The sequence below is a fragment of the Sus scrofa genome, chromosome 6, assembly GCF_000003025.6.
Source record: "Sus scrofa isolate TJ Tabasco breed Duroc chromosome 6, Sscrofa11.1, whole genome shotgun sequence".
Lineage (NCBI taxonomy): Eukaryota > Metazoa > Chordata > Mammalia > Artiodactyla > Suidae > Sus > Sus scrofa.
In genome coordinates, this window is record NC_010448.4 from 157527769 (window position 1) to 157552889 (window position 25121).

General features: G+C 50.3%; 1 protein-coding gene and 2 long non-coding RNA genes across 3 annotated transcripts; 2 read left to right on the forward strand and 1 right to left on the reverse strand.

Annotated features, from left to right (window-relative positions):
* LEXM (lymphocyte expansion molecule) lies at positions 4371 to 24774 on the reverse strand. Its single transcript, XM_021096583.1, has 9 exons — positions 24502 to 24774; positions 23711 to 23875; positions 23388 to 23510; positions 18203 to 18340; positions 17907 to 18050; positions 15589 to 15750; positions 14151 to 14276; positions 11151 to 11284; positions 4371 to 5154 (listed from the first exon to the last, which is right to left on the reverse strand). Exons 1-9 carry the CDS (start codon positions 24643 to 24645, stop codon positions 5082 to 5084), a joined length of 1209 nt encoding a protein of 402 aa, XP_020952242.1. The 5' UTR covers positions 24646 to 24774; the 3' UTR covers positions 4371 to 5081.
* LOC106509903 lies at positions 5359 to 13052 on the forward strand. The gene is made up of 3 exons (XR_001307889.2): positions 5359 to 5525; positions 7228 to 7289; positions 12721 to 13052. It is a non-coding gene; the product is annotated as an uncharacterized LOC106509903 (long non-coding RNA).
* LOC110261224 lies at positions 13183 to 24192 on the forward strand. Its single transcript, XR_002345178.1, has 3 exons — positions 13183 to 14282; positions 15353 to 15428; positions 24070 to 24192. It is a non-coding gene; the product is annotated as an uncharacterized LOC110261224 (long non-coding RNA).

Genomic DNA, 25121 nt, shown 5'->3' on the forward strand with positions numbered 1-25121 from the left:
TCTCCAACAAACAAAAACTAAAAGAGTACAGCAATACTAAACCCATTATAAAATAAATACTGAAAAGCTTCCTCTAAATAAAAACTTAAGAAAAAATAGGATGGGAGAAATCACAATTGGAAGGTAATCACTTAAATAAGCCAGTATACAGATCTGAAAGGAAAAAAAAAAAAAAAAAAAAACCCTATTGTAAAAGCAAATGATAAACACAAGGAACAGCAAAAGGACAAAGAAGGAAATGATACAAATGACTTCAAAAACATAAAATGTGCAGAAGGAAAGTAAGTACATCTAGGCTCTCCCCTGCCCCCCCCCCGCCCCACCTTTAGAATGTGTTTGAGCCTATATGACTATCAGGCTAAAGCAAGCTGATATAGAAAGGGGTTAACATACTTGAAAAACAGGGCAACCACAAGTCAAAGCCACACATTACATTCACAAAAACTAAAGAGAAAAGGATACAAGCATAAAATAAATCATCCAACCAAAGAAAGAAAGGAACAAAGGAGAAACAGAATCAACTGGAAAACGAGGTCTAAAATGGCAATAAATACATATTCATCAATAATTACCTTAAATGTCAATGGACAAAAGGCTCCAATCAAAAGACACAGAGTGTCAGACTGTATAATAAAACAAGAGCCTACAATATGCTGCCTACAAGAGACTCGCCTTAGGGCCAAAACCACACATAAATTGAAAGTGAGGGGATGGAAAAAGATATTTCATGCCAATGGAAAAGACAGGAAAACAGGAGTTGCAATACTCAGACAAAAATAGATTTTTTTTTTTTTGGTCTTTTTAGGGGTGCACCCATGGCATGGTGGAAGTTCCCAGGCTAGGTGTCAAATCAGAACTGTAGCTGCTGGCCTACACCACAGTCATAGCAACACTGGATCCAAGTTGCATCTGTGACCTACGCCACAGTTCATGGTAACGCCACATCCTTAACCTTAATCCACTGAGCAAGGCCAGGTATCGAACCCACATCCTCATGGATACAAGTTGGATTCGTTACCACTGAGCCACGATGGAAACTTCCCCCAAATAGATTTTATTTATTTATTTATTTGGCGTTTTTCTTGTCTTTTCTAAGGCTGCACCCATGGCATATGGAGGTTCCCAGGCTAGGGGTCAAATCAGAACTGTAGCTGCCAGCCTATGCCAGAGCCACAGCAACACAGGATCCGAGCTGCCTCTGTGACCTACAGCACAGCTCATGGCAATGCAGGATCCTTAGCCCACTGAGCAAGGCCACAGATCAAACCTGTAACCTCATGGTTCCTAGTCAAATGAGCCACAACGGGAATTCCCTCCCCAAATAGGTTTTAAAACAAAGGCCATGAAAAGACAAAAAACAAAACAAAACAAAAAAAAGACACTATTTAATGATAAAAGGATCCACTCAAAAATTACAGTTATAATTGTCAATATATATGCCCCTAATATAGGGACACCCAGATACATATGACAAATACTAACAGACGTAAAAGGAGAAACTGATGGGAATACAATAATAGTAGGAGACATTAACACCCTACTCACATCAATGGACAGATACTCTAGACAGAAAATCAGTACGTCAACAGAGATCCTAAATGACGCAATAGAAAAGTTAGACTTGACATTTTCAGGACATTACATCCAAAAAAATCAGAATATACATTCTTTTCAAGGGCACATGGAACATTCTCAAGGATTGAACACATAGTGGGGCACAAAACTAAACTCAACAAATTTAAGAGTGTAGAAATTATTTCTAGTATCTTCACTGACCACAATAGCATGAAACTAGAAATCAACTACAGGAAAAGAAATGAGGAAAGAACTGACTATGTGGAGACTGAACAACATGCTGCTAAAAAACCAATGGGTCAGCGAGGAAATCAAAAAATACCTCGAGGAGTTCCTGTCATGGTACAGCAGAAACGAATCTGATTAGGAACATGAGGTTGCAGGTTCGATCCCTGGCCTCACTTAGTTAAGGATCTGGCATTGCCATGAGCTGTGGCGGCTTGGATCTGGCGTTGCTGTGGTTGCAAAAGCAGCTTGGATCTGGTGTTGCTGTGGCTCTGGCGTAGGCCGGCAGCTACAGCTCCAATGGGACCCCTAGCCTGGGAACTTCCACATGCCACAGGTGTGGCCCTGAAAAGACAAAAAGGACAAAAAAAAAAAAAAACAAAACCAAAAAACTCAAGACAAATGATAATGAAAACACAACCATTCAAAATCTATGAGATGCCATAAAAGCAGTGCTTAGAGGGAAATTCATAGCTTTACAGGCCTTCCTCAAAAAAGAAGAAAAATCGCAAATCAACAACTTAACCCACCACCTAAAAGAATTAGAAAAGGAAGAATAGCAAAACCTAAAGTCAGCAGAAGGAAGGAAATCATAAAGGTCAGAGAGGAAATCAATAAAATAGAAATTGAAAAAACAATAGAAAAAAATCAATAAAACCAAGAGCTGCTTCTTTGAAAGGGTAAACAAAGTTGACAAACCTCTGGCCAGACGCACCAAGAAGAGGAGAGAAAGAACTAAAATAAGCAAAATAAGAAATGAAAAAGGAGAAATCTCAATGGATACTACAGAAATACAAAAAACTATAAGAGAATACTATGAACAATTATGTGCCAACAAATCTGACAACTTAGAAGAAACGGACAACTTTCTAGAGGCATACAGCCCACAAAAATTGAATCAAGACGAAATATATCAATTGAACAGACCAATCACTAGAGATGTAATTGAATATGTAATAAAAACACTCCCCACAAACAAAAGTCCTGGCCAGATGACTTCACAGGCGAATTCTACCAAACATACAAAGAACTTATACCTGTCCTTCTTAAACTTTTCCAAAAGGTTGAAGAGGAAACACTCCCAAAGACAGTCTATGAAGCCACCATCACCCTAATACCAAAACCAGACAAAGACACTACCAAAAAGGAAAATTATAGGCCAATATCTTTGATGAAGATAGATTCAAAAATTCTCAACAAAATTTTAGCCAATGGAATCCACAACATGTAAAAAAGATCATACACCACAACCAGGTGGGATTCATCCCAAGTTCACAAGGATGGTTCGACATATACAAATCAATCAACGTCAAACACCACATTAAAAAAACAAAAGTCAGAAACCACATGATCATTTCAATAGATGCAGAGAAAGCATCTGACAAAGTCCAACATCCATTCATGATTAAAAAAAAATTCTTACCAAAGTTGGAATAGAGGGAACATTCTTTAACATAACAAAAGCCATTTATGGCACACCCAGAGCCAAAATAATATTCAATGGAGAAAAGCTGAAAGCCTTCTCACCAAAATCTGGATCAAGACAAGGACGCCCACTCTCATCACTTTTATTCAACATAGTAGCCACAGCAATCAGACAAACAAAAGAAATAAAACATATCCAAATTGGAAGAGAAGAGGTAAAACTGTCACTCTATGCAGATGACATGAAACTATATATTGAAATCTCTAAGGGCTCCACACAAAAACTACTCGAAATGATCAACAAATTCATCAAAGTAGCAGGATACATCACTAATTATTAGAGAAATGCAAATCAAAACTACTATGAGGTACCACTTCACACCAGTCAAAATGGCCATCATCCACAAGTCAACAGTAACAAATGCTGGAGAGGGTGTGGAGAAAAGGGAACCCTCCTTCACTGCTGGTGGGAATGGAAATTGGTACAACCACTGTGGAAAACAGAGTGGAGGTACCTCAGAAAACTAAATATAGAACTACCATATGATCCAGCAATCCCACTCCTGGGCATCTGTGGGGACAAACCTTTCATTGAAAAAGATGCATGCACCCCTATGTTCATTGCAGCACTATTCACAATAGCCAGGACATGGAAACTACCTAAATGTGCATCAGCAGATGAATGGATTAAGAGGATGCGGTATATATATACACAATGGAATACTACTCAGCCATTTAAAAGAACAAAATAATGCCATTTGCAGCAACATGGATGGAATGAGAGACTCTCATACAAAGTGAAGAAAGAAAAACATATACAAATCAATTACGATACCATATGATATCACATATCTGGAATCTAGTATATGGCACAAATGACACTATCTACAGAAAAGAAACAAACTCATGGACTTGGAGAACAGACTTGTAGTTTCTGAGGGTGAGGGTGAGGATCAGGGAATGGGATGGACTGGGAGTCTGGGCTTAGTAGATGCAACTATTGCATTTGGAGTGGATAAGCAATGAAATCCTGCCGTATAGCACAGGGAACACTATCTGATCTCTTGTGATAGAACATGATGGAGGATAATGTGAAAGAAAGAATATGTACCTATATACACATGTATATGTACGTATGACTGGGTTACTTTGCTGTACAGCAGAAATTGAGGGAACAATATAAATCAACTATAATAGAAAAAACAAAGACCTAAAAAAAAAAGTGAATGATGGAAGCTCAAGACATTGTGATCAACCCCCAGACTCACCTCTAGGCTAGACTGGCATGCCACGAGGCCTGCCTTGCGGGGTGGAACTGGATATTCCCAATGGCTGCACATCGCCTGGAGGTCAGCAGCCTCCTCATAGCATCTGGACCTGCCAGGCTTCCAGAAACATCCTGGGATGGAGATGGAGCATTCCTGGAGAGGGTGAATAGCTGCCGGATGACATACGCTGCACTCTCCCAATTCTCTTTGGATTTTAATGAACAGGGACTCAAGTAGTTTGGCTTTAGAATTGAAGGGGTTCCAAGAGTGTCAACCACATTCTACCCCTTTAGTCCATCTGCTCCCATGTTCATGTCACTGGCCGATTTGAATTCTCAGGATAATTGGTCTCTCGTATCAAAGGATATCTGGCCCCAGCTGTCCCAGCAGACATTGTGACCTCCCAGAAGATGTCTCCAGCAAAGGGGTCCCCCCACCCCTCTCTCTTCTCCCAGGCATTCCCATGTGTCCTTTCTCTAAGACCCCACCCCACCCCCACTGCCATTCCCACTCCTACCCTCCCATCCCCAGATTTGTCTTCAGGCCTTTGGGTCCTCTGGTCACTGCAGGCTGTCCTTCAATGTGGCCTTAAGGAATAGGATCTGAATTGTGATCCACCGTTGGAGGGCACTTCCCCTTAGTAAAAGGTGTGATTCTTTCCCTTTAAAAAGACAGAGAGAAAGAGAAAATGAAACTGGTCTCTGGTGGGGAGTTCCTGTCATGGCTCAGTGGAAACGAAGCTGACTAGTAACCATGAGGACACCCGTTCAATCCCTGGCCTCACTCAAGGGGTTAAGGATCCGGTGTTGCCGTGAACTGCATTGCAGCTCATAGATGCAGCTTGGATCCTACATTGCTGTGGCTGTGGTGTAGGCCAGCAGCTATAGCTCCAATTGCACCCCTGGCCTGGGAACCTCCATATACTGCAGGTGCAGCCCTAAAAAGACAGGAAAAAAAGAACACCAAAAAAACTGGTCTCTTGGAAGAGAGCAAGCCCCCAAACCTGGAGGGGCACCCACAGAGGACAAACAGGTATGTATTTGTTTTGCTTCCTAGGGGATCCTACATTGGGTGAGAGGCCAAAATTGATGCCCTCTAGAGCTGTTCCAATGAAACAACCTGGTTCCAAAGAGGAGAGTCCTCTACTTTACACCTAGTTTGTCTCATTACAGCCCCCACTGGTTTGTAAGAACTTCAAATACAAAATCCTGGCACCTCAAAGATCATCTAGTCCAACGCTGAGAAGGAGATGAGGGCCAGAGAAAGGAGAGAACCTGCCTGAGGTCAGCCTGATGACCAGAATTCCAGCCCAGAGTCCCTGACCACAGTTTGGTGTCCCTCCCTTTGCTCTGATTCTTTCCTAATAGTGGACATAGAAAAGTCATAGGCCCCCCTGCCCTCATCCTTCTCATGCTGCCCTTTGACTGTACATTGTGGAGGGAGTGCCTTCCGCAGGAAGCTGGGAGCCACTCTGGAACAGAACTACTGGTTCTCTTCTGCAGTATCCCAGTAGCCAGGATGTGCCTGGCACATAGTAAGTGCTCAATTAGAGTATAATTGGCTTGCAGTGTTTTCCCAATGTCTGCTGTTCTGCAAAGTGACCCAGTCATATATATACATACACACACACACACACACATATATACATTCTTTTCCTCACGTAATCTTCCATCATGGTCTAAGCTCAGTTAATTTTTAAAGACGGCATGCACAAATGCTATTGCCTAGCCACGACTTTAGGAGATCCCTTTCTCTCTCCGAACTTCAGTTGTTGCAACTGAAAAACATGGAGAGTCATTCCACCCTTTTAAAGTTATTGCGTAGAGTACATACATGTAAAATCATTTTGCAGGTGGTGAATATACCCAATAACATAAAAATGTATTATTATTATAAAAATGGATGCTTATGGTTATTTTCACATTTCTGGATAAGGAATGTGACTTTAAAATGCTAAATAAATTAGTACGCCTACTGAAGTATTAGGGAGGAAGTATGGATGTCTGCCATTTACTTTGAAATTTATCCAATTATAAGAGGATTCATAGGTAGAAGGATGATAATAGGTAGACAGGTGATTAATGGATAGAGAGAAGGATATGCAAGAAAACAAGAGTAAAATATTAATAGTATATGTGGTGTATATATAGGGGTACACTATAAAATTCTTTCTATTTTTGTGTTTTATAGTAAAATGTTTTATAGTAAAATGTCAGGTCAATAAAGGCACCGATTCATCCTTGAACATTGAGCTTTGAGCTCCTTCTATGCCTGCCAGCTAGACCCTGGAGTTTGAGAATAGAGAAGTTCTGCTTGGTCGGGACCACTGGCATGTGAATAAACCATTACAAAATAATGGAAAAGTGATCCAGTTTGGGAATTTACAAGGGGCTGAGAAGAAAGAGGTGTGGTCTGGAGAAATCAGGGAAGACTTCATATGAAGGCAGAGGTGTGGAGGATCAATGGAGTTTTTCTAGACAGAAACTAGGAGAAAGGTGTTTTAAGAGCAGATCACAGTGTAGCCAGAGTGGTACCAAGTGTGACCTGGCTGGAGTGTATAATGCGCACGTCCACACAGCCAGAGGGTGGCCAGTTGGAATAAAGAGACCTGGCTGTAAGAGCCAGAAAGATGGCCAGGCAGAAAACCCAGGGCATTGGCCAGTCAACCACACTTATGAAGCACCTACTATGTGCATAGCTCTAAAGACTGAAAACAGTCTTCTTTCTCATGCAGGAGTCATGTCCCAGGCTGCCTGGCTGGAAGCCCAGAACCTTCAGTCTGGCAGGAAGAAGCAGGTAAGGCTTGGGAGGAACAGGTGAGAACGAATAGCTGTCACTACGCATTCCAGACTCTCCCACACACACTCTCGCTCGCCTGGACAGCAAATAGTTCAAGGCCATATTGTGTTCCAGACCCACGGCCTCTCCTGCTCCACGGACTTTATCGTTTATCATGAAAGCTCACCTTTGTCCCATTTAATATTTTTGCTTCGAAGTCGACTTTGCCTGGTATTTGTATTGCCATTTTTCTTTTTGTTATGGGTCATAGTTATATGGTGTATCATAGCTAGATATAGTCTTGCATATTGTGTCTTCTCCTTGCTTGTGCTCTCTGTGCTAATTCATTTTTCATTTGATTGGGAGTATATCCTCCAATAATATTTTCAGAAAAGATATATTTGGTATACATCCCAAATCCTTGTGCTCCTCTGTTTGCCTTGCATGTGAATGACAGTTTGACTATCAAAGTCTTTTTTTTTTTTTTTTTTTTTTTGTCCTTTTGCCATTTCTAGGGCCGATCCTGAGGCATATGGAGGTTCCCAGGCTAGGGGTCGAATCGGAGCTGTACCACCGGCCTACACTAGAGCCACAGCAACGCGGGATCCGAGCCGCGTCTGTGACCTACATCACAGCTCATGGCAACGCCGGATCCTTAACCCACTGAGCGAGGCAAGGGATCCAACCCGGAACCTCATGGTTCCTAGTCAGATTCGTTTCTGCTGTGCCACAGTGGGAACTCCTGATTGGCTTGTATTTAGATTGTAGGTTATTTGTCTTCTTAAATCTGATACGTGCAAGATTTTTCGTTTACCTCTAAAACACAGAAATTTCACCTCACTTTTCAGTGGATTGAATGCATATACTCACCTGCATTCCTCCTGAAGTGTCACTAATATAGGAGTAAATGAATACAAATTTAAAATCATATGCCCACATGGACAAAAAGAATAGAAGCAGCAGCAGTAATAAAGAATATTTAAGGAGTTCCCGTCATGGCACAGTGGAAACGATTCCGACCAGGAACCATGAGGTTGTGGGTTTGATCCTTGGCCTAGTTCAGTGGGTTAAGGATATGGCGTTGCCCTGAGCTGTGGTGTATGTCACAGACATGGCTTGGATCCAGCATTGCTGTGGCTGTGGCGTAGGCCGACAGCTGCAGCTCTGATTCAGTGCCTAGCGTGAGAACTTCCACATACTGCAGGTGCTGCCTTAAAAAGAAAAAAAAAAAAAAAAAAAAAAAAGACCAAGGAATTGGCAGCACCAGGTACCTCTGGAAGGAGGATGAAGGTGGAACCAAAACAGGGACATTGACTGAAAGTCTATGTAACATCAGCTTCCCTCTCCACTCTCTGCACCCAGAAGAGTGCCCTTCACAAAGGAAGATTGGAGAATTCATTCTCCGGATACAGAGGGTCTCTGTCCAGGATGACACCAGGCAGAGATGACGTCATGAGAACCCTTTTTAAAACAGGGAATCTGGGAGTTCCTGTTGTTGCGCAGCAGAGATGAATCTGACTAGGAACCATGAGGTTTCTGGTTCGATCCCTAGCCTTGCTCAGTGAGTTAAGGATCTGGCATTGCCACGAGCTGTGGTGTAGGTTGCAGACACGACTCAGATCTGATGTCGCTGTAGCTGTGGTGTAGGCTGGCAGCTGTAGCTCTGATTGGACCCCTAGCCTGGGAACCTCCATGTGCTGTGGGTGTGGCCCTAAAAAGAAAAAAAAAAACAAACCAATAAAACAAGGAATCTGAGTTCCCTGATGGCCTAGTGGTTAAGGATCCAGCATTGTCACTGGTGGCTGGGGTCACTGCTGTGGCTTGGGTTCGTTCCCTGGCCTAACTTCCACATGCTGTAGGCAACCAGAAACAAACAAACACCCCCCCCCCCAAAAAAAAGCAGAAAAAGAACAGGATTCAAATGGGAGTTCAAGCACTAAATAATGAGACTTCTATGTTCTTTTCCACTTAAAGCTCTGGCAGCCAGGTTTATATCCCCCAGCAGAGTTTCTCCAGCCAATGCCAGGAGAAGAAGACCTCTGACATGGAAACATCACTGATATTGAAACTGCCCCAAGGAAAACACCCAAATTGGCCAGGCCATGGTGAAACCCATGATCAACAAGTACCCCAGAGCCTAAAAATTCAGTAGGATTTTTAGTTGGATATGCGTGCACAGTCAGGAACCCCCAGATATTTGAGAAAATTCTCTGATGTGGAAGACTCAGGCCAAAACAGTGAGAAAAAAAAATTTTTGAAAAGAAGGGAGATGATGTCAGGCAAGGGTCTTCATATGTTCAAAGGATGAGAAAGCACTGTATCCAGGACATAAGATTATGTTGTTAGTAAAAAGAGCAAAAAAAAAGGAGTTCCCATCGTGGCACAGTGGTTAACGAATCCGACTAGGAACCATGAGGTTGCGGGTTCGGTCCCTGCCCTTTCTCAGTGGGTTAACGATCCGGCGTTGCCACGAGCTGTGGTGTAGGTTGCAGACGCGGCTCGGATCCCACGTTGCTGCGGCTCTGGTGCAGGCCGGCAGCTACAGCTCCGATTCAACCCCTAGCCTGGGATCCTCCATATGCCGCAGGAGCGGCCAAAGAAATAGCAAAAAGACAAAAAAAAAAAAAAAGCCCCCCAAAACCTCTCAGAAATTAAAATATGAACTCAGAGTTGAAAAATTCAGTAAATGAATGGGGGACCATTTCTCATTACCTGAAAACGATCAGCAGCTCAGCGGTACCCAGGGCAGAGCCAAGCAGAAGACAGGTCTTTCAAACGAATCAAAGACTATAAGGAAATCCTTCTTCCCAACTTATGACCTACCTTCTGTGCCTCAGTCCGCCTGACCCAAGAGCCCAATTAAGTCAGAGCTTCATGAACAATGAACCTGAGTCCCAGAGAGAATCATGCACCAGCCTGACCATCGTCAGGCTGGCTTCTGTATTTTCCCTATGGTTGGCTTCCATATTAAAAACAAAAACAAAAACAAAAAAACTTGTGGCCACACCTGTGGGATATGAAAGTTCCCAGACCAGGGTTTGAATCCAAGCCAGAGCTGCAACCTATGCCACAGCTGAGGCAATGCCAGATCCTTTAACCCACTGCTCCAGGTGGGGGATTGAACCCACACCTCGGCAATGACCTGAGCTTCTGCAGTAGGATTCTTAACCCACTGTGCCACAGCAGGAACTCCTGGCTTCCATATTTAAAAGCTGATTTTCGCTGAGAGATCTGGTCCCCAGAATCTGGTCCTTGGGCCCTCACCGGAATTTCCAATGACAGAAGGACAGAATTTCCAAGTCTAAAGTGCATATGCATTTACATTTTACCATTTCTGAAATTGAGATTATATGGCAACTGATGGCATCTGAGCTCAATAAAACATGCTGATAATTTGCCAGCTGTTCTACAGTTAGTCATGGTACTTCATGCACTTTTTTCTTTAGGCTTCGCGACAACTTCCTGAGATGAGTTTCAGCAACCTCGTTTTAAATGCCAAGAAATAGATTCCCTGGGGTGAAGCCACGCAAGGCAGCCTTACACTGTGTGGGTCGTGGGTGGAGGAGTTAGTGTGGGTTGAGTTCCTGTTCTCCTTACCACCAGCTTTAAACAGAGTATCTCACTGAGGTCTCCACAGTCCTCTGCTCCCTTGACAGCTGAGGAGAGTGAGGCTCGGAGAGGTTAAGCAACATGCCCCACCTCACACAGCCAGTAAGATCAGGGCCAGGATCTGAACTCTTTCCACAGCTATTTGGCTGGTGCTAGGGACAGCAGCTACATTCCCATAGGAACCAAGCCCAAGCTAGGGGAACCCCAGCCCAGTCCAGAGTAAGCCCCTCTGTGCCCTCACCCCTCTGCTGGAGCTCCAGTGGTACTCACTGCATGAGCCTGTCCTGGGCCGGGTCCGAGGGGTAGCGCTTGGATCTGCCCAAGTACAGGGACCGGTACCGCTGCCGATGGTCCTTTGTCTCCATCGCCTGGGTGTTGAGGTAGCGCCCCACCCCTACAGGGTTCTGCACCGGGGAGAGGAGGCAGGGTGTTAGCAAGCTGGATGCCTGCCTTGGAGACTTGATCTCAAGCCCCGTGCCTCCCAGGCTCCATCCTCCTCCATCCGTTATCGGTTGAATTGTGTTCCCCAAAGCGTTGTGTTGAAGTCCTAACCCCAGGACCTCAGAGTGTGACCTTATTTGGAAATAGCTGCAGGTGTCATCCGTTAAAATGAGGTCCTACTGGAGAAGGGTGGGTCCTTAATCCAGGGGGACCAATGTCCTCATAAGAAGACACACACGGGGGGACGAGGGCCACAGGCTAGGGAGGCGGAGACTGGAGTGATGCGTTTGAGAGCCAATGGATTCCAAGGGATGCTGGCCACCAGAAGCAGCTAGAAAGAGGCCAGGAAGGGTTCTCCCCTAGCTTTCAGAGGGAATGTGGTTCTGTTGGTACCTGGATTGCAAGCTTCCAGCCCCCACGAACTGTGAGAGGATAAACTTCTCTTGTTGTTGTTTTTTTTTAATGATTTTAATTTGTTTCCATTATAGCTGGTTTACAGTGTTCTGTCAATTTTCTACTGTACAGCAAGTCACACATACATGTCTACATTCTTTTTTCTCCCATTATCAGGCTCCATCATAAGGGACTAGACATAGTTCCCAGGGCTATGCAGCAGGATCTCATTGCTTGTCCATTCCAAAGGCAATAGCTGGCATCTATGAACCCCAGATCCCCAATCCATCCCACTCCCTCCCCCTCTGCCTTGGCAACCACACGTCTGTTCTATGATTTTCTTTTCTGTGGAAAGGTTCATTTGTGCTGTGTATTAGATTCCCGATATAAGTGATATCATATGGTATTTGTCTTTCTCTTTCTGACTGCCTTCACTCAGGATGAGAGTCTCTGGTTCCATCCATGTTGCTGCAAATGGCATGATTTTGTTCTTTTTTATGGTTGACTTCTGTTGTCTTAAAGCATCTAGTGGGTGGTTCTTTATTATGGCAGCTCTAGAAAACCATACACCATCCCACCCAGAAACCTGGGTTGTAGATACAAGAGGTGCCAACAGAGAGGTTCGCAGCAGCCGTGTAACCTGCCCAGGGTGCCTAGGGAGGACAGGAGAACAGCAGGACAGGAACCCGCCATCTGCCATCTGCAGAGACTCTGTCCCAAGGGTGGGCTGCAGACTGTTAGGAACCAGACACTCGTCCAGTGTGAAGCTGAAACTGCCTCCCACAAGGGAAAGGCATGGCTCATGAGGGAGCAGGCTCCTGGCTGGGGTGCAGGCAGAGGGGCTTCCTGCCCCGGGTGGGGCAGGGCGAACGCAGCCTCTGGGCTGGCCCTCACATCAGCCCCCGATTTGGGTGGCCCCCCACTCCCGTGGGGGCAGCACGGTCATTTTGGCTCTTGTCTAAACATCTCATTTGGGGTCCCTGATTGAAGACCCTCTCCCCTGTAGGAGGTGCAGGCTGGAGGCGAGAAAAGAAGAGAGGTGGGGGACCTGAGCAGCTGGACCTCACGAGAACCAGATAGGGCAGCGAGGGGTGGGGCCAGGCCATCACTCAGGAGCCAAAGGCGTGGAGTAGAAGAGGGAGAGGTGGGGTGTGGGGGTGCCGTGGGGAGCAGGGGAGCTTCGCGGGAAGGCAATGAGGTTACAAGCAAACTATTCCCAGGGAGACCAGAAGAAAGGCACAGCTTAAAAATATACAGCTCTTGGAGTTCCCCTCGTGGCACGGTGGAAACGAATCCGACTAGGAACCATGAGGTTGCGGGTTCGATCCCTGGCCTCGCTCAGGGGGTTAAGGATCTGGTGTTGCCATGAGCTGTGGTGTAGGTTGCAGACACAGCTCAGATTCCTTATGGCTGTGGTGTAGGCCAGCAGCTACAGCTCTGATTAGACCCCTAACCCCGGGAACCTCCATATGCCGCAAGTGCAGCCCTAAAAAAAAGCAAACATATATATATATGTACACACACACACACAGCTCTTCAAAACCAGGCAAAACTAACCTGCGCTACTGAAGTTACACCTGACTTCAGAAGTGCAGGGAACACCTGATGGGGAGGGAGGTGGGGGTGGAGCCCCCGGGGTGCAAGAAAGTGCTCTTCAACCCTCTGGAGGCTGGTTTCCCAGGGACATTCTGTGACAATTCATGGAGCAATTCACTTAGGACTTGTGCTCTTTTCTGTATGGTTGCTGGACCCCAGGAAAAGGTGGGCTTAAAAACTGGGCAAGAATAAGAAACGGAAGGAAGCCAATGCTCGATGCCATCTGGTGAATGAGGAAAGGCAGGCACGTGAACCCAAGAGCTTGGCTGTCGTACAAGCCAAAGATTACATCACTCCGGCCGGGGTGGCTCCTGCTGGGGAGGGGACCAAGGGGGGAGGGGGCAGAGGGGTCCTTGCTCGACTAGGGATAACGGAGCAACTCCCACAGCTGCCCCTGAGGCCCCAAGACAAATGCAAAGAGAAGGGTGGGAGCGTATTTCCCTGGGAAAATACGGGTGGGATGGCTCTGGGGTGACGCCCCTTAGCGCAGTGGTTCTCAAACTGGTGCCTGGAACGGCAGTATCAGCATCACCTGGGAGCTCATGAGAACTGCAGGTTCCCAGGCCCCACTCCAGGCTTACTGAATCAGAAGCTCTTGGCGTAGGGCCCAGCCATCTGTGGTCCAGCAAGCCCTCCGGGTGATGCTAAGGCCACTCTAGTTTGAAAACCACTGCCTTAGAGAAACGAGACTGGGGGAGCAGGGGTTAGTCCCTGGTGGAGAGAAGAAGTGGGACCCAGCTCCCTTGGAGCATCCATTCTCAGGGGGAAGGAGACCTTGGGGCTGCCTGCAGAGGCAGGAGAGGGTTCCCCGCCCCTGGTCCCCCACTCAGAGCCACTCACCCAGCTCCCCAGAATCATCTGGTAGGCCTTGATGCCTATCCGCTTGGAGGACAGCAGGAAAGGAGGCCGGTTGACGTGTTTGCATTCCTTCTCTGGAGGAAGCCACATACCGGGACCAGACGTGGCCTACGGGTAAGAAACAAGGCTGAAAGCTGGAGAAGCCTGGCGGTGGTAAGCCTGGGCCAGGGCGGGCGTGGGCTCCAGGCTGCTGACCTCACCCACCTGGCAGCCCTGGGCCTTGAGTCAAGGACTGTGGGAGCTACCCTACTTACCAGGAGCCCGTCCCCTGGGGGTGAAGGGGCCCTCCAGTGCCCTCCTGACCCATGCCACCTGCTCTAGCCCCCACCCATCAGCCTGACACCTCTTTCCAGGTTCCGGAGGGTCCAGAGAGGTGCTCCAGACCCCAGCCCGGGGAGCGGAACCCGTGCAGACTTTGGAGCTAGTTGAGCTGGTTCCCATCCTGGCTCCTTTGCCCCCTTGCTGGGCAGTCTGAGCCAATCCCTTCCTATCGCTGGACCTCAGCTTCCTTTTGTGAAATGCAAAAGATGGTCCCTCCCTAAGGGGAGGCCTGGCCACGAGCAGGCATTCAGGACATGTTGGTACCATTTTTTCACTTCTTTTTTCTTTTTTTTTTTTTAAGGGCCACAGGTGCAGCATGTGGAAGTTCCCAGGATAGGGGTTGAATCAGAGCTACAGCTGCTGGCCTACGCCACAGTCACGGCCAAACCAGATCCAAGCCGCATCTGCAACCTGCACTGCAGCTTGCATAAACACCGGATCTTTAACCCACTGAGTGAGGCCAGGGATCAAACCCGCATCCTCATGGATGAGGGTTTATTTCCATTGAGTCACAATGGGAAGGCCTCGTTTTTCATTTCTTGGCTCCCACCCCTTCCTAAGCCCTTACCATTCTCCCCCACTCCAGGGCAAGAGGCAGGCCCTGCTTGGAGAACCAACTAAAGTCCAGGGCCTACTCAGACCATGGGCTATGGAGCCCCCAGAGAGAAGCCCACCCCTCCCTTGGATGGAGCAGCTGTGCATCAGACACCCCCCACCCCACCCCTTCACACTCTGCCCTGCTCCAGTTTCACCCTAGTCCTCTCTGCAGGGGAGGGAGAGGCAGAGATGGATGCTGGCTGGCACTTCCCCTGGCAGGGCTCCAGGCTGTAGGCTCTAGTACTAACCTCACTGAATTCTCACAGCCTCCTGGTTACACTCACGGGACAGGCATATGAACCCCGATTCAGACAGTGAGAGGGAACCGACCCAACGTGACCAGTAAGTACAATCCTGGGATCTCCTGGGATTGGGAACCGGGTGGGTCTGCTACCCCAAGCTGAGCTCTCCCCCGAAACCATCACTTCCACCCCGTCCTACCCATGCAGGAGCGCCCCCTTCCAAGAGAGGAGGGATGGAAGGCCTTGGGGGAGACACTGACTAGTTTTCGGGGGCACTGGCTAAGGGTGGCCCAATAAATTCTTTCTGGAGGGGTTTCCGGGTTGCGGGAAACTTTTGAAAAAACTCCGCGCTTCTTATTGTGACGTGAGTTAAGTTCTTCCACGAAGCTCTTAAAATTCATCAGTTCCCTGGGCCTTTTTTTCTGAAAAATAGAATGGGGGACAGAAAGATACCTGTTTTGGCAGGGAAAGCAAGAGCTGTTTCTGGACCCTTGCCACAATCAGAGACAAGCAGGTGGCCACAGAAGGAGGCCACCATCTGTCCTGCTGGCCACTGTCCCACAGCCAGGCCAGCCCATCCCCAGCCAGGTGCATGGAGATGCAGAGACCCCGCCAGGCATCTCTAACTGTCCCCTGGGATGAGCTGCACCCTGCAACCCTCTTGCTTTCATCCATTTCTCCTTTTCTTTCTTTCTTTTTTTTTTTTTTTTTGGTCTTTTTGCCTTTTCTAGGGCCACTCCCACAGCATATGGAGGTTCCCAGGCTAGGGGTCTAATCGGAGCTGTAGCTGCCGGCCTACACCACAGCCACAGCAACGTGGGATCCAAGCCACGTCTGCGACTTACACCACAGCTCACAGCAACGCTGGATCCTTAACCCGCCGAGCAAGGCCAGGGATCGAACCCTCAACCTCATGGTTCCTAGTTGGATTCCTTAACCACTGAGCCACGACGGGAACTCCCATTTCTCCTTTTTTTCACTCCTTTCATGGATGTTTGATGAGTCAGGCTTTGTTCTGAGCAGGAGGAACAGTCCACGTGTTTAAAAACCAGTGTGATGGGCAAACCCACGGGAGGCTCAGGGCAGTGAAACGACTCTGATGATACCGTGAGGGTAGATACACCTCATTACACATTTGGCCAAGCCCAGGGTGCCCCGGATCGCAGGTATAACACCAAGAGTGAACCCTAATGGGACGACCTCTGGGTGATAACGACGTGTCTGTGTTGATTCAAGCATCGTAACAAATGTTTCCCTCCTGGGTGGATTATTGTTAGTGGGGGGCTGGGCATGTAGGGGGTACAGAGGGCACACGGGAACACTGTGCTTTCTGCTCGCTTTGGCCATGAACCTAAAACTGCTCTTTAAAAAGTCCGTTATTATCATTATTTTTGTCTTTTTAGGGAGACATCCTTGGCATATGGAGGTTCCCAGGCTAGGGGTCTAATCGGAGCCACAGCTGCCGGCCTACACCTCAGCCACAGCCACACAGGGTCTGAGCCACATTTTCGACCCACATCTCAGCTCATGGCAACACCGGATCCTTAACCCACTGAGCGAGGCCAGGGATCAAACCTGCAACCTCCTGGTTCCTGGTCGGATTTGTTTCCGCTGCACCACAATGGGAACTCCCCATTGTTTTTTAGATGCTACAAAATATTATCCTGGGGCCTGAGTGTTGGCAGTAGGGCCTGAGGAGGGTGCGGGGGCCCCCACTAGGCTGGGCTGGACACCCCTGGTAGCTGGTCATGGGGAGGCCTAGGAGGCCCCCAGGGAGGAGCCAGGCTGCAGGGCTCCTTCAGTGGCAATTTACCAACTGATCCAAATGTATTTCACTCTCCCGCTCCCCACCCCCGACCCCCAGGCCCATGGCACTCCTAGCATCCCTGATGCCCTTTGCTGTAGCGCCACCCCCTGGTAAGAGTCTGCATTGTTTTCACTCGAGATGGTTTCTTTTTCCGTTAGCATGTTAAGCACCACAGGGCCAGGTTCCCCTGCACCTCGACTACCCCCAGCCCAAGGTACACATGAGTGACTGGAGACGAAAAACAGGTGTTTAGACAAATACTTACTTCAGTCCAATCGTCGTGAAAGCAGAGCCCAGGGTGCTCTGGATCGCACAACAGGAATTTAATGGGTGCAGGAAAGGGGGGGTGTAAAGCTAGACTTCCACCCGTTTCCTCTCCCCGCCCTCCAGGCCTGGTCAACAGGACACTGCCACTAGCCCAGTCTGCTGAGCTGGGTCTCTGGTGCCTAGGAAGTGTTTCCAAAATAACAGAACAGAGAAGATATCCTGCCTCATCCAGGTTCCAGCAGGCCATCTGCACCTTCTCGGCAGCTGGAGCCAGGGCAGAGGGGAGGGGACTGGCAGCAAAGTCAGACAGATGCCCTGGGGTTCAAATCCTGGCGCTGGCCCCACACGGTGCAGGCTAGCCTCAGCTTCCCCGGCTAACACAGCCAGCCTTACCCCACCTTTGCTGTGAGGGGTGGGGGAGCAGGGTGTGGGAAGAGCGGGGCACACGGCGGCGGGGGGGGGGGGGGAGCGGCTGTGTCTTCCTGCAGGGGAGGTGACACATACCTGCACCGAGTAATGTCCATAAGGCTGGGGCTTGCTTCGGTCACCAGAGAAAATGTCATAGGGGCCGCGGGTGCCCATGGATCGTGCCACGTATGCCTCGATGCCACTTTTGAGGGTGTAGGTGCCTGGGGCCAGACCACTTCCCTGGAACAGAGCGCAGAGGACAATCCTGGGAGATCATCACCCCCCACCCCCCACCCAGCCCTCGAGTTCCCCACCTGCCCTGGCTGCTCCCCCCTCCCGGCCCCAGGGCTGGGCAGGAAGGCAGGTGAGGCCTGGCCGGGTGCAGGGGATACCTGGGGAGTCAAGGGGGGTGGCTTGTTGGTCATTCTGCACATGAGGCCCTCGGAATGAGACCGGTTCCAGGCACTCTCCTCCAGCTTCGTGTATGGGTTCCCCTTCTCCCCGTAATTTCCAGGGCCCGGATAGTAGTTCTGGGGGTGGGGGAGGGACAGAAAGGCCATTAGTCCCACTCCCTGTGCTTCTGAGTGCCCCGAGGAAGAGACGCCCCTGCCCAGAGGGGAATAGGGTTTTCAGAGCCCCTGTGTGTTAACAGCACCCTCCCCCTCCAACTCATAGCACTGTCGGCCTTGCTCAGACCTTCAGTGCCAAGGTCAGACTCCACCAGGTCCCCACTGGTCTGTTCCCTTCCTACATCTGATGCTTCAGCCAGAGTGAGGCCTTTGCTGGTCCCCAAACACCTACCATTCTGCCAACCTCCTTGCCTCTGCTTGCTGGTGCTGTTACTGCCATCCAAATGCCTTTCCTGCCTTCTTGCCCTTGGAAAGTTCTACTAATCCTGCAAAGGCAGCTCCAATGTCATCTCTGCTGGGCATGAAGCCTTCCTTCCCCTTTCACCCCAACCGCAGACAACTGCTTGTTTTGGTGGTCTCGGAAATCCCTTATTCCCCTGTGTCATGGCCCTGTATTGACATGAATGGGTTTCTCACTGTGCTGTGAACAGTGCTGTGACCTGCAGGGACCTGGAGTCCCTGGGTTTGAATCCTGGCTCTGCTGCTCCCTAGCTGAGTGACCTTGGGGATGCCACTTAATCTGTCTTAGCCTCTGGTCCATATTTTTAGCATAGGAATAGTAGTACTTTCTTCCAGGGTAATGAGATGAAATGAAATAATGTCTATAAAGCCTCCTGCATATGCCCAGCCCATAGCTGGAGCCAACACCTGATAAGTTGGGGTGCGGTGGCTGCCTTGGTGTGTGGGGGGGTGGGTAAGAGGGGAGGAGGTAGGAGAGGTTGAAAGCTGTGGAATGACCATACGGGGCCTTAACTCCCAGGATCTGAAGTGTGTCCTTTGTATGTGGAGTGAGGAGAGCCACCCTGCAGTGTGGCGTGATGGGTGGGTGGCCATCTTTCGGTCAAGACCCGTCTGGAGGTTTGCTGCTGCGTTGCACATTTTAGCCACACGAGGTCGCTGCTGCCCCGCAGATGGCTTAGCCCTGCCCACCTCCAGACTGGGGAACGTCCCAGGAAGCAACCGAGAACTGGGCTGGCCAGGCAGAAGGGGCAGGAAGCTCTGCTTGAGGAATCAGACCACATCAGGCATTTGTTCACCCTCCGAGGAACAGGTCTGCAAGTTGCTTCCTTCCAGGGCCCCGGGGTTTCCAGGGATATTTAGGAGAAAAGCCCCGAAGTAGGAAGGTAAATGTGTTAGGTGCTTCATCAGCCTTAACCGTTTGGTCCTAGAGGCAACCCAATGAGATCAAATCAGCGCCATCTGCAATCAGCAGATGGGAAAACTGAGTCTCAGGCAAATCTCGTGTCCAAGGCCCCGCCTCTTAAATGAGCAGTACAAGGGTTCCGACTGCAAAATCCACGTGTGACCTTTCTGAGCCTCTGCTGTTTGCCAGGCATTGTGCAAGCACTGGGGGTAGGCAGGCAATGAGCACCGCCACCTCTGGGGAGACCTTGGAAGTGAGGGTTATAAAGGGGTGAGAACAGCCACTGCTCCAGGAGCTCACAGACCAGGCAGATCCCAGTGCTGGGTGCCCTGTGGGCAAAGCCTTCATGCCCCTTTCAACCCTTCAGGTTCAATAACACACCTGAGATGGAGGGAACGCCCATGATTTTAGTGAGAATGTTATGGGGGATCCAGGCAGAAGGGAATGATTCTGGGGGAAGAGGTATGTGGGAATGGAGAAATTGTCACTTAGTTTTAATGGCATAAATTATCACAACCTTGTAAATCAACTATACTTCAATAAAACTTTTTAAAAATGTTTTTAACTGGACCTAGAAGAAAGAGGAGGATTCCAGAAGGTGAAAGGAGAGGGCGTCCCAGGTAGATGGGCTGGGAATGGCAGCTTTAAGACCTCTGGGCCAGGTACACTGGGAAGAGAGTGGGGAGGTCTTAAAGCCTGAGAGCTGACGCTGAGGCATGAGGGCGCTTAGGTGACTTGGGCAATGGGAGGCAACCAGGAAATTAGCCACGGGGCTGTCCCCGGGCAGCAGTGAGCTTGGCTTAGGCCTGTGCGGAGGTCAAGGGGATAGAAGCACAGAAGGCACAAGCGCGGACCCCACCACTGCTGGTAACAAGGTGCCCCTGCATTTCTGGATCTGGCCACTGGGTGGCGCCATTTCCTGGGAAGAGCGGGCCTGAGGAATGAGCTGCTGTGAATGGAGGGAGGCAGGCCGAGTATGACCGGCCAGGAGGACCCAGGGTGGGAATGGGGAGCCACTTGCAGGGAGCCTGGCTGGTCAAGAGAGATCACCCCAAAGAGGGTGGTGGGGAGGGCCGGGGCTGGGAAGGAGGAGCGGTGCGTGGAGGGAGGATGGCAGAGGGACTCCAGGGCTGCAGAGCCCTGTGTCCCCAAAGCCAAGAGAGGGCAGGTGTACTAGGAAGGGGATGGAGGCAGAGCCCAGTGCCAGGAGAAGGCATTAGGGTGCGGGTCAACAGCCCCGTCCTCTTGGGGATTTGCAGGCCCCCAAGGCAGGCGTCCACAGCTTTGTCATTGGCACTGGGATGGCCCCCAGGGAGAAGTTAGCACTCCACACAGGTGGCCTTTGTAGGCATGCCCTGCCAGCAGTTGGAGGACAACTGGAGGGACCAGAGGCAGGAGGAGGCCACGAGGTTCCCAGCCCAGGTCTCATGGCCGGATGACAGCTGAGAAAAGCAACCCGCAGAAGTGAGCTCCCTCAGGGAATTGCTGTCCAGCCCTGAGCCTGGAGAAATCCTACAGGGCCTGGTGAGGTTACTGCAGGAGCAGATATGGGGACCAGAGAGGAGAAGAGACAGCCGGCAGGGAGAGACAGGCCACGGGACAGGAGGAAACAGACAGCATCTGATTAGTTCCCCCAACCCCTCTGCCATCGGTGGGGCTCTGACCTTAGACCCTGTTCTCCAGACCGTCAGGTGAGCCAAACCCAGGGGTAAAGTGCAGTGGTCCTGGGATTACAGATGGGATGCAATCCTGCCTCTGCGGCTTAGTAGCTCTGTGACCTCAGGCAGTCACTTTGCCTCTCTGTGCGCGCTTTCTCATCTGTAACGTGGAGGTGATAGCGCCTGCCTCACAGGGGGTTGTGAGGATGACAGTAATTAGTACACTCGGTGCTTAGAAGAGTGCCTGGCACGTGGCAAGGGCTGTGTTAAGTGTCAGCTGTTATTACTTTAGATTTGAAGGTAATGACTCATTTTTAAATGCCTCCAGGCTCCCCCTCTCCCTACAGTGCAGCTACAGCTTCTGCACGAGTTTGCATGGGCTGCTGGCTCGGGGTAATTTCCAGGCTGCGTAGAAGGTTTTGCGGTGGTGAGGTGTGGAGGAAAGGCCCTGGCTCTGGGCTTGGATGCTGTCCTGCTTGCCAGTCTGGCTCCCTTGGCCAGATGTTTATCCTCTCTGAGCCTCTAGGGCCTCATCTGGAGTGGTTGTAAAAAAATCAGAATGTTTCGGAGTTCCCCTCGTGGCGCAGTGGAAAGAAATCCGACTAGGAACCATGAGGTTGCGGGTTCGATCCCTGGCCTTGCTCAGTAGGTTAAGGATCCGGCGTTGCCCAGAGCTGTGGTGTAGGTCACAGACATGGCTTGGATCCCGCGTTGTTGTGGCTGTGGTGTAGGCCAGTGGCTACAGCTCCGATTGGACCCCTAGCCTGGGAACCTCCATATGCCGCGGGTGTGGCCCTAAAAAGACCAAAAAATTTTTAGAATGTTTCAGAGCGCCTTGTACTTAGTAGGCAGACATGCGCTTAGTCCACAAAGACTTACTGCATGCCTACTATGTGCTGGGTGCTGCTAGGACCTGGGAACTCTGCAGTGAACCAACTGGGCAGATGTGATCCACCCTGGGGCAGCTGCGCAAGGGGGGGGGGAGGGACACAGAACACACTGCCGCCATCGGGACTCCTGAGAAAGGAAGGTGGCACTTCGTGGGTCAGGTCAGACCTTGGAGCTGAGGGTTGAGGGATGGGAAGACGTCCTTAGGCCAAGGGGCCACTGGCGGGGGGGTGGCATTTCTGGCAGTGGGAACAGCAGGAGCAAAGCCCCCCTCTAGGAAAAGCCACATGTTGAAAGCTCAGGGCACATTGGAGGCGTGAGGAGGACAAGAGTGTCTGGCACAGAGAGGGAGTGCCAGGGAGGAGGGGCAGTGCTGGCGGCACGGGTGTGAGCCCCGCCTTCGGCCTCAGGACCTTATTGAGCTTGAAGCCCACTCAGCACCCTCCCACGTGGGGTCATCTTCCCGACTCACACCGATGCCCCTGCAGCCTTCCTGCCACCCCCACTCCCACCATCACCTCCCATCTGGACACCTCCAACCCTCACCCCCACAAGCAGGTAAGTCAGGCCCTCTCCCTGTCAAATCCTTCCAATAGTGCTTGGAATTAAACCCAAAGGCCCCACCTTGCTGGCAGGTCCTCATGTCCTGTCCTCAATTCTCTGCTCTCATCTCCTCCCACCCTCACCCACAGATCCCCTGAGTCTCCCTTGCTCGCCTACTGCAGGCTTTGCTCAAATGCCACCTCCTCCCAGAGGCCTTCCCTGACTACCCTATAGAAGGCACCTCCACCACTCACCATCTCTCCCTGTCTCATGGCCCTGAGGATACGTGATTTGCATCTTTGTATTGCTATTTCTGTCCCTAGGACCACGGCTCCATGAGAGCAGGGACCTTGTCTTTGTATCTGCCGGATCCCCAGGGCCTAGAACAGTACATGGCACTAGCAGGTGCTCAACCATTATGTGCTGAATGGATAGATGGATAGAAATGGATGAGTTTGTTGAGCACCCAGTGTAGCCGGGCTCTGCACTGGCGACTCAGAGATGAACCAGACCCGACCCTGCTGTCAGGGAGCTCCTGGTCTGGTGGAGGAGACACAGGAGCACATGACAGCCAGTGGGCTCGGACTGTGGCACTGGGAAGCCGAGGGGGTGTGGGTCCCAGAGGAGAGCCTGGAGACAGTAAGGAGAAGGGAGCTTCCAGCCCCCCTCCACACAGGCTGCAGGTCCTGCCGATAGAGGGGGCTTGCACACCTACCCCAGTGAGGCCTCGGAAGCGAACCTCCCCGGAGCTGAGTAGCCCCCGAGTGCTGCCGGGCTTCTCCTGCAGCTGTTCTAAGAAGTCTTTCAAGTTGTAGGAGCCAGGCCCCAGCTTTTCCTTCTGCCCCAAGAGAAGAGAAAGCAGTGAAAACTTTGAACCTAGGCATGTCCACTTGGGCAGGAGCTCCGGGCATGATGTGCTCCTTAAAGGATGATCTCCCCCTGGCCTGGGAGAACTCTGCAGGCCACCCTTGGGGTAGCCGGGACTGGACGGGACAACCGGGCACCCGCAGTGGGGCGGCCTGGGGCCCAGGGGTCTACCTGCAGCCGCTTCTCTCTCATGATGGCCTGGTACTGGAAGTGGGGCAGCTGGGTCAGCCGGGTGGCTTCCTGGGCCCTGGCCCAGCCTGTGCCCACCTCCCTCTTCAGCTTCTTCTTGCTGAAGCAGGTCTCCTTGGAGCCATAAGTCCCAGGTCCTATGTGGGACTGAGGCAGAGCACAGTCAGAGTGAGGCCAGCTGCACCCACCAGTCTATCCACTGAGCAAGTCTTGGCCACGCCGTCACCCTCTCCCGGGGGGTGGACAGGCAATGCCCCTCTGGGGCCCCCCCTCCCCCAGCCTCCCAGCCTGGCTCCGAGGGGCACGGCACTTGAAGTAACATCATGATTCTTTTGTCGCAGGCCCCCTTATACTTCAGAGAGGTGCAGTAACCCGTTCAAGGGTCCCCAGCCCGTCTGTGCAAGAGCTGGAAATGGAAGCCTGGTCTCTGTGGCCCCAGCCCGTGCTGTTTTTTATTTTTTTAATGATAAAAAAATTTTTATCATTAAAAAATATGTTCATTATAGTTGATTTACATTGTTCTGTCAATTTCTGCTGTGCAGCAAAGTGACCCAGTCCCAGGCTGTTTCACTGCCATCCTGCGTCTATCAAACAGGCCGAGGCTCCGGCTCTGAGCCAAGTTGTGAGCTGTGGACTGAGGGCCTGGACGGGTGTGAAGCATGCTCCCTCCTCAGCGCAGCTCATCCAGGGGGATGGGGGTCGGGGGGTCGGGAGGGAGGCAGGGGGGCAGTGGCCAGACCACGTGGGAGAGTCCGGAAGCCATGCAAACCCACCATGTCCAGGGAATAAACCCTGGCGTCCGGGGCCCCTGTGAAGGTGCTGAACTTCTGACTGGGGGAAACAGCAGAGATGTCCAACCTGGGAGGGACAGACACCTGGTGAGAGGGCAGCGCTGGGGGTGGGGAGCTGGCTTCCATGGCAGGCGAGGTTGCGGGGCTGGCCAGGGAAGGATGGACAGGGCTGCGCCCACCTCAGGGTCTCTGTCCTTCCAGGTTCCCTCTCCCTAGATGCCAGCCCTGCCTGGTCCCCTAACCCTCTGCTGGGGGCCCTTCCTCAAGAGTCACCGTCTCAGTGGAGCCCCCACCCCACCCCCCTCCAGCACTTGCCTGCTCCTTCTTCCAACTTTTTTTCTCTATAGCCCTTATCACTCTCATGTTATATATTTTTCTCTTCTCTTAGCCCCTCCAGCCACCCCTCCCGGAACAAGAATGCAAGCTCATGAGTAAGGGTTTTGCTGTTTTGTTCACTGTTTTATCCCCAGATACCAGAACTGAGCCTGGCACATAGTAGGTTATATATGTGTATATACCATTACATATATATATATATATATAATGATATATATATCATTTTATACACACACACACCAGCTATATCATATGTATGTATGATA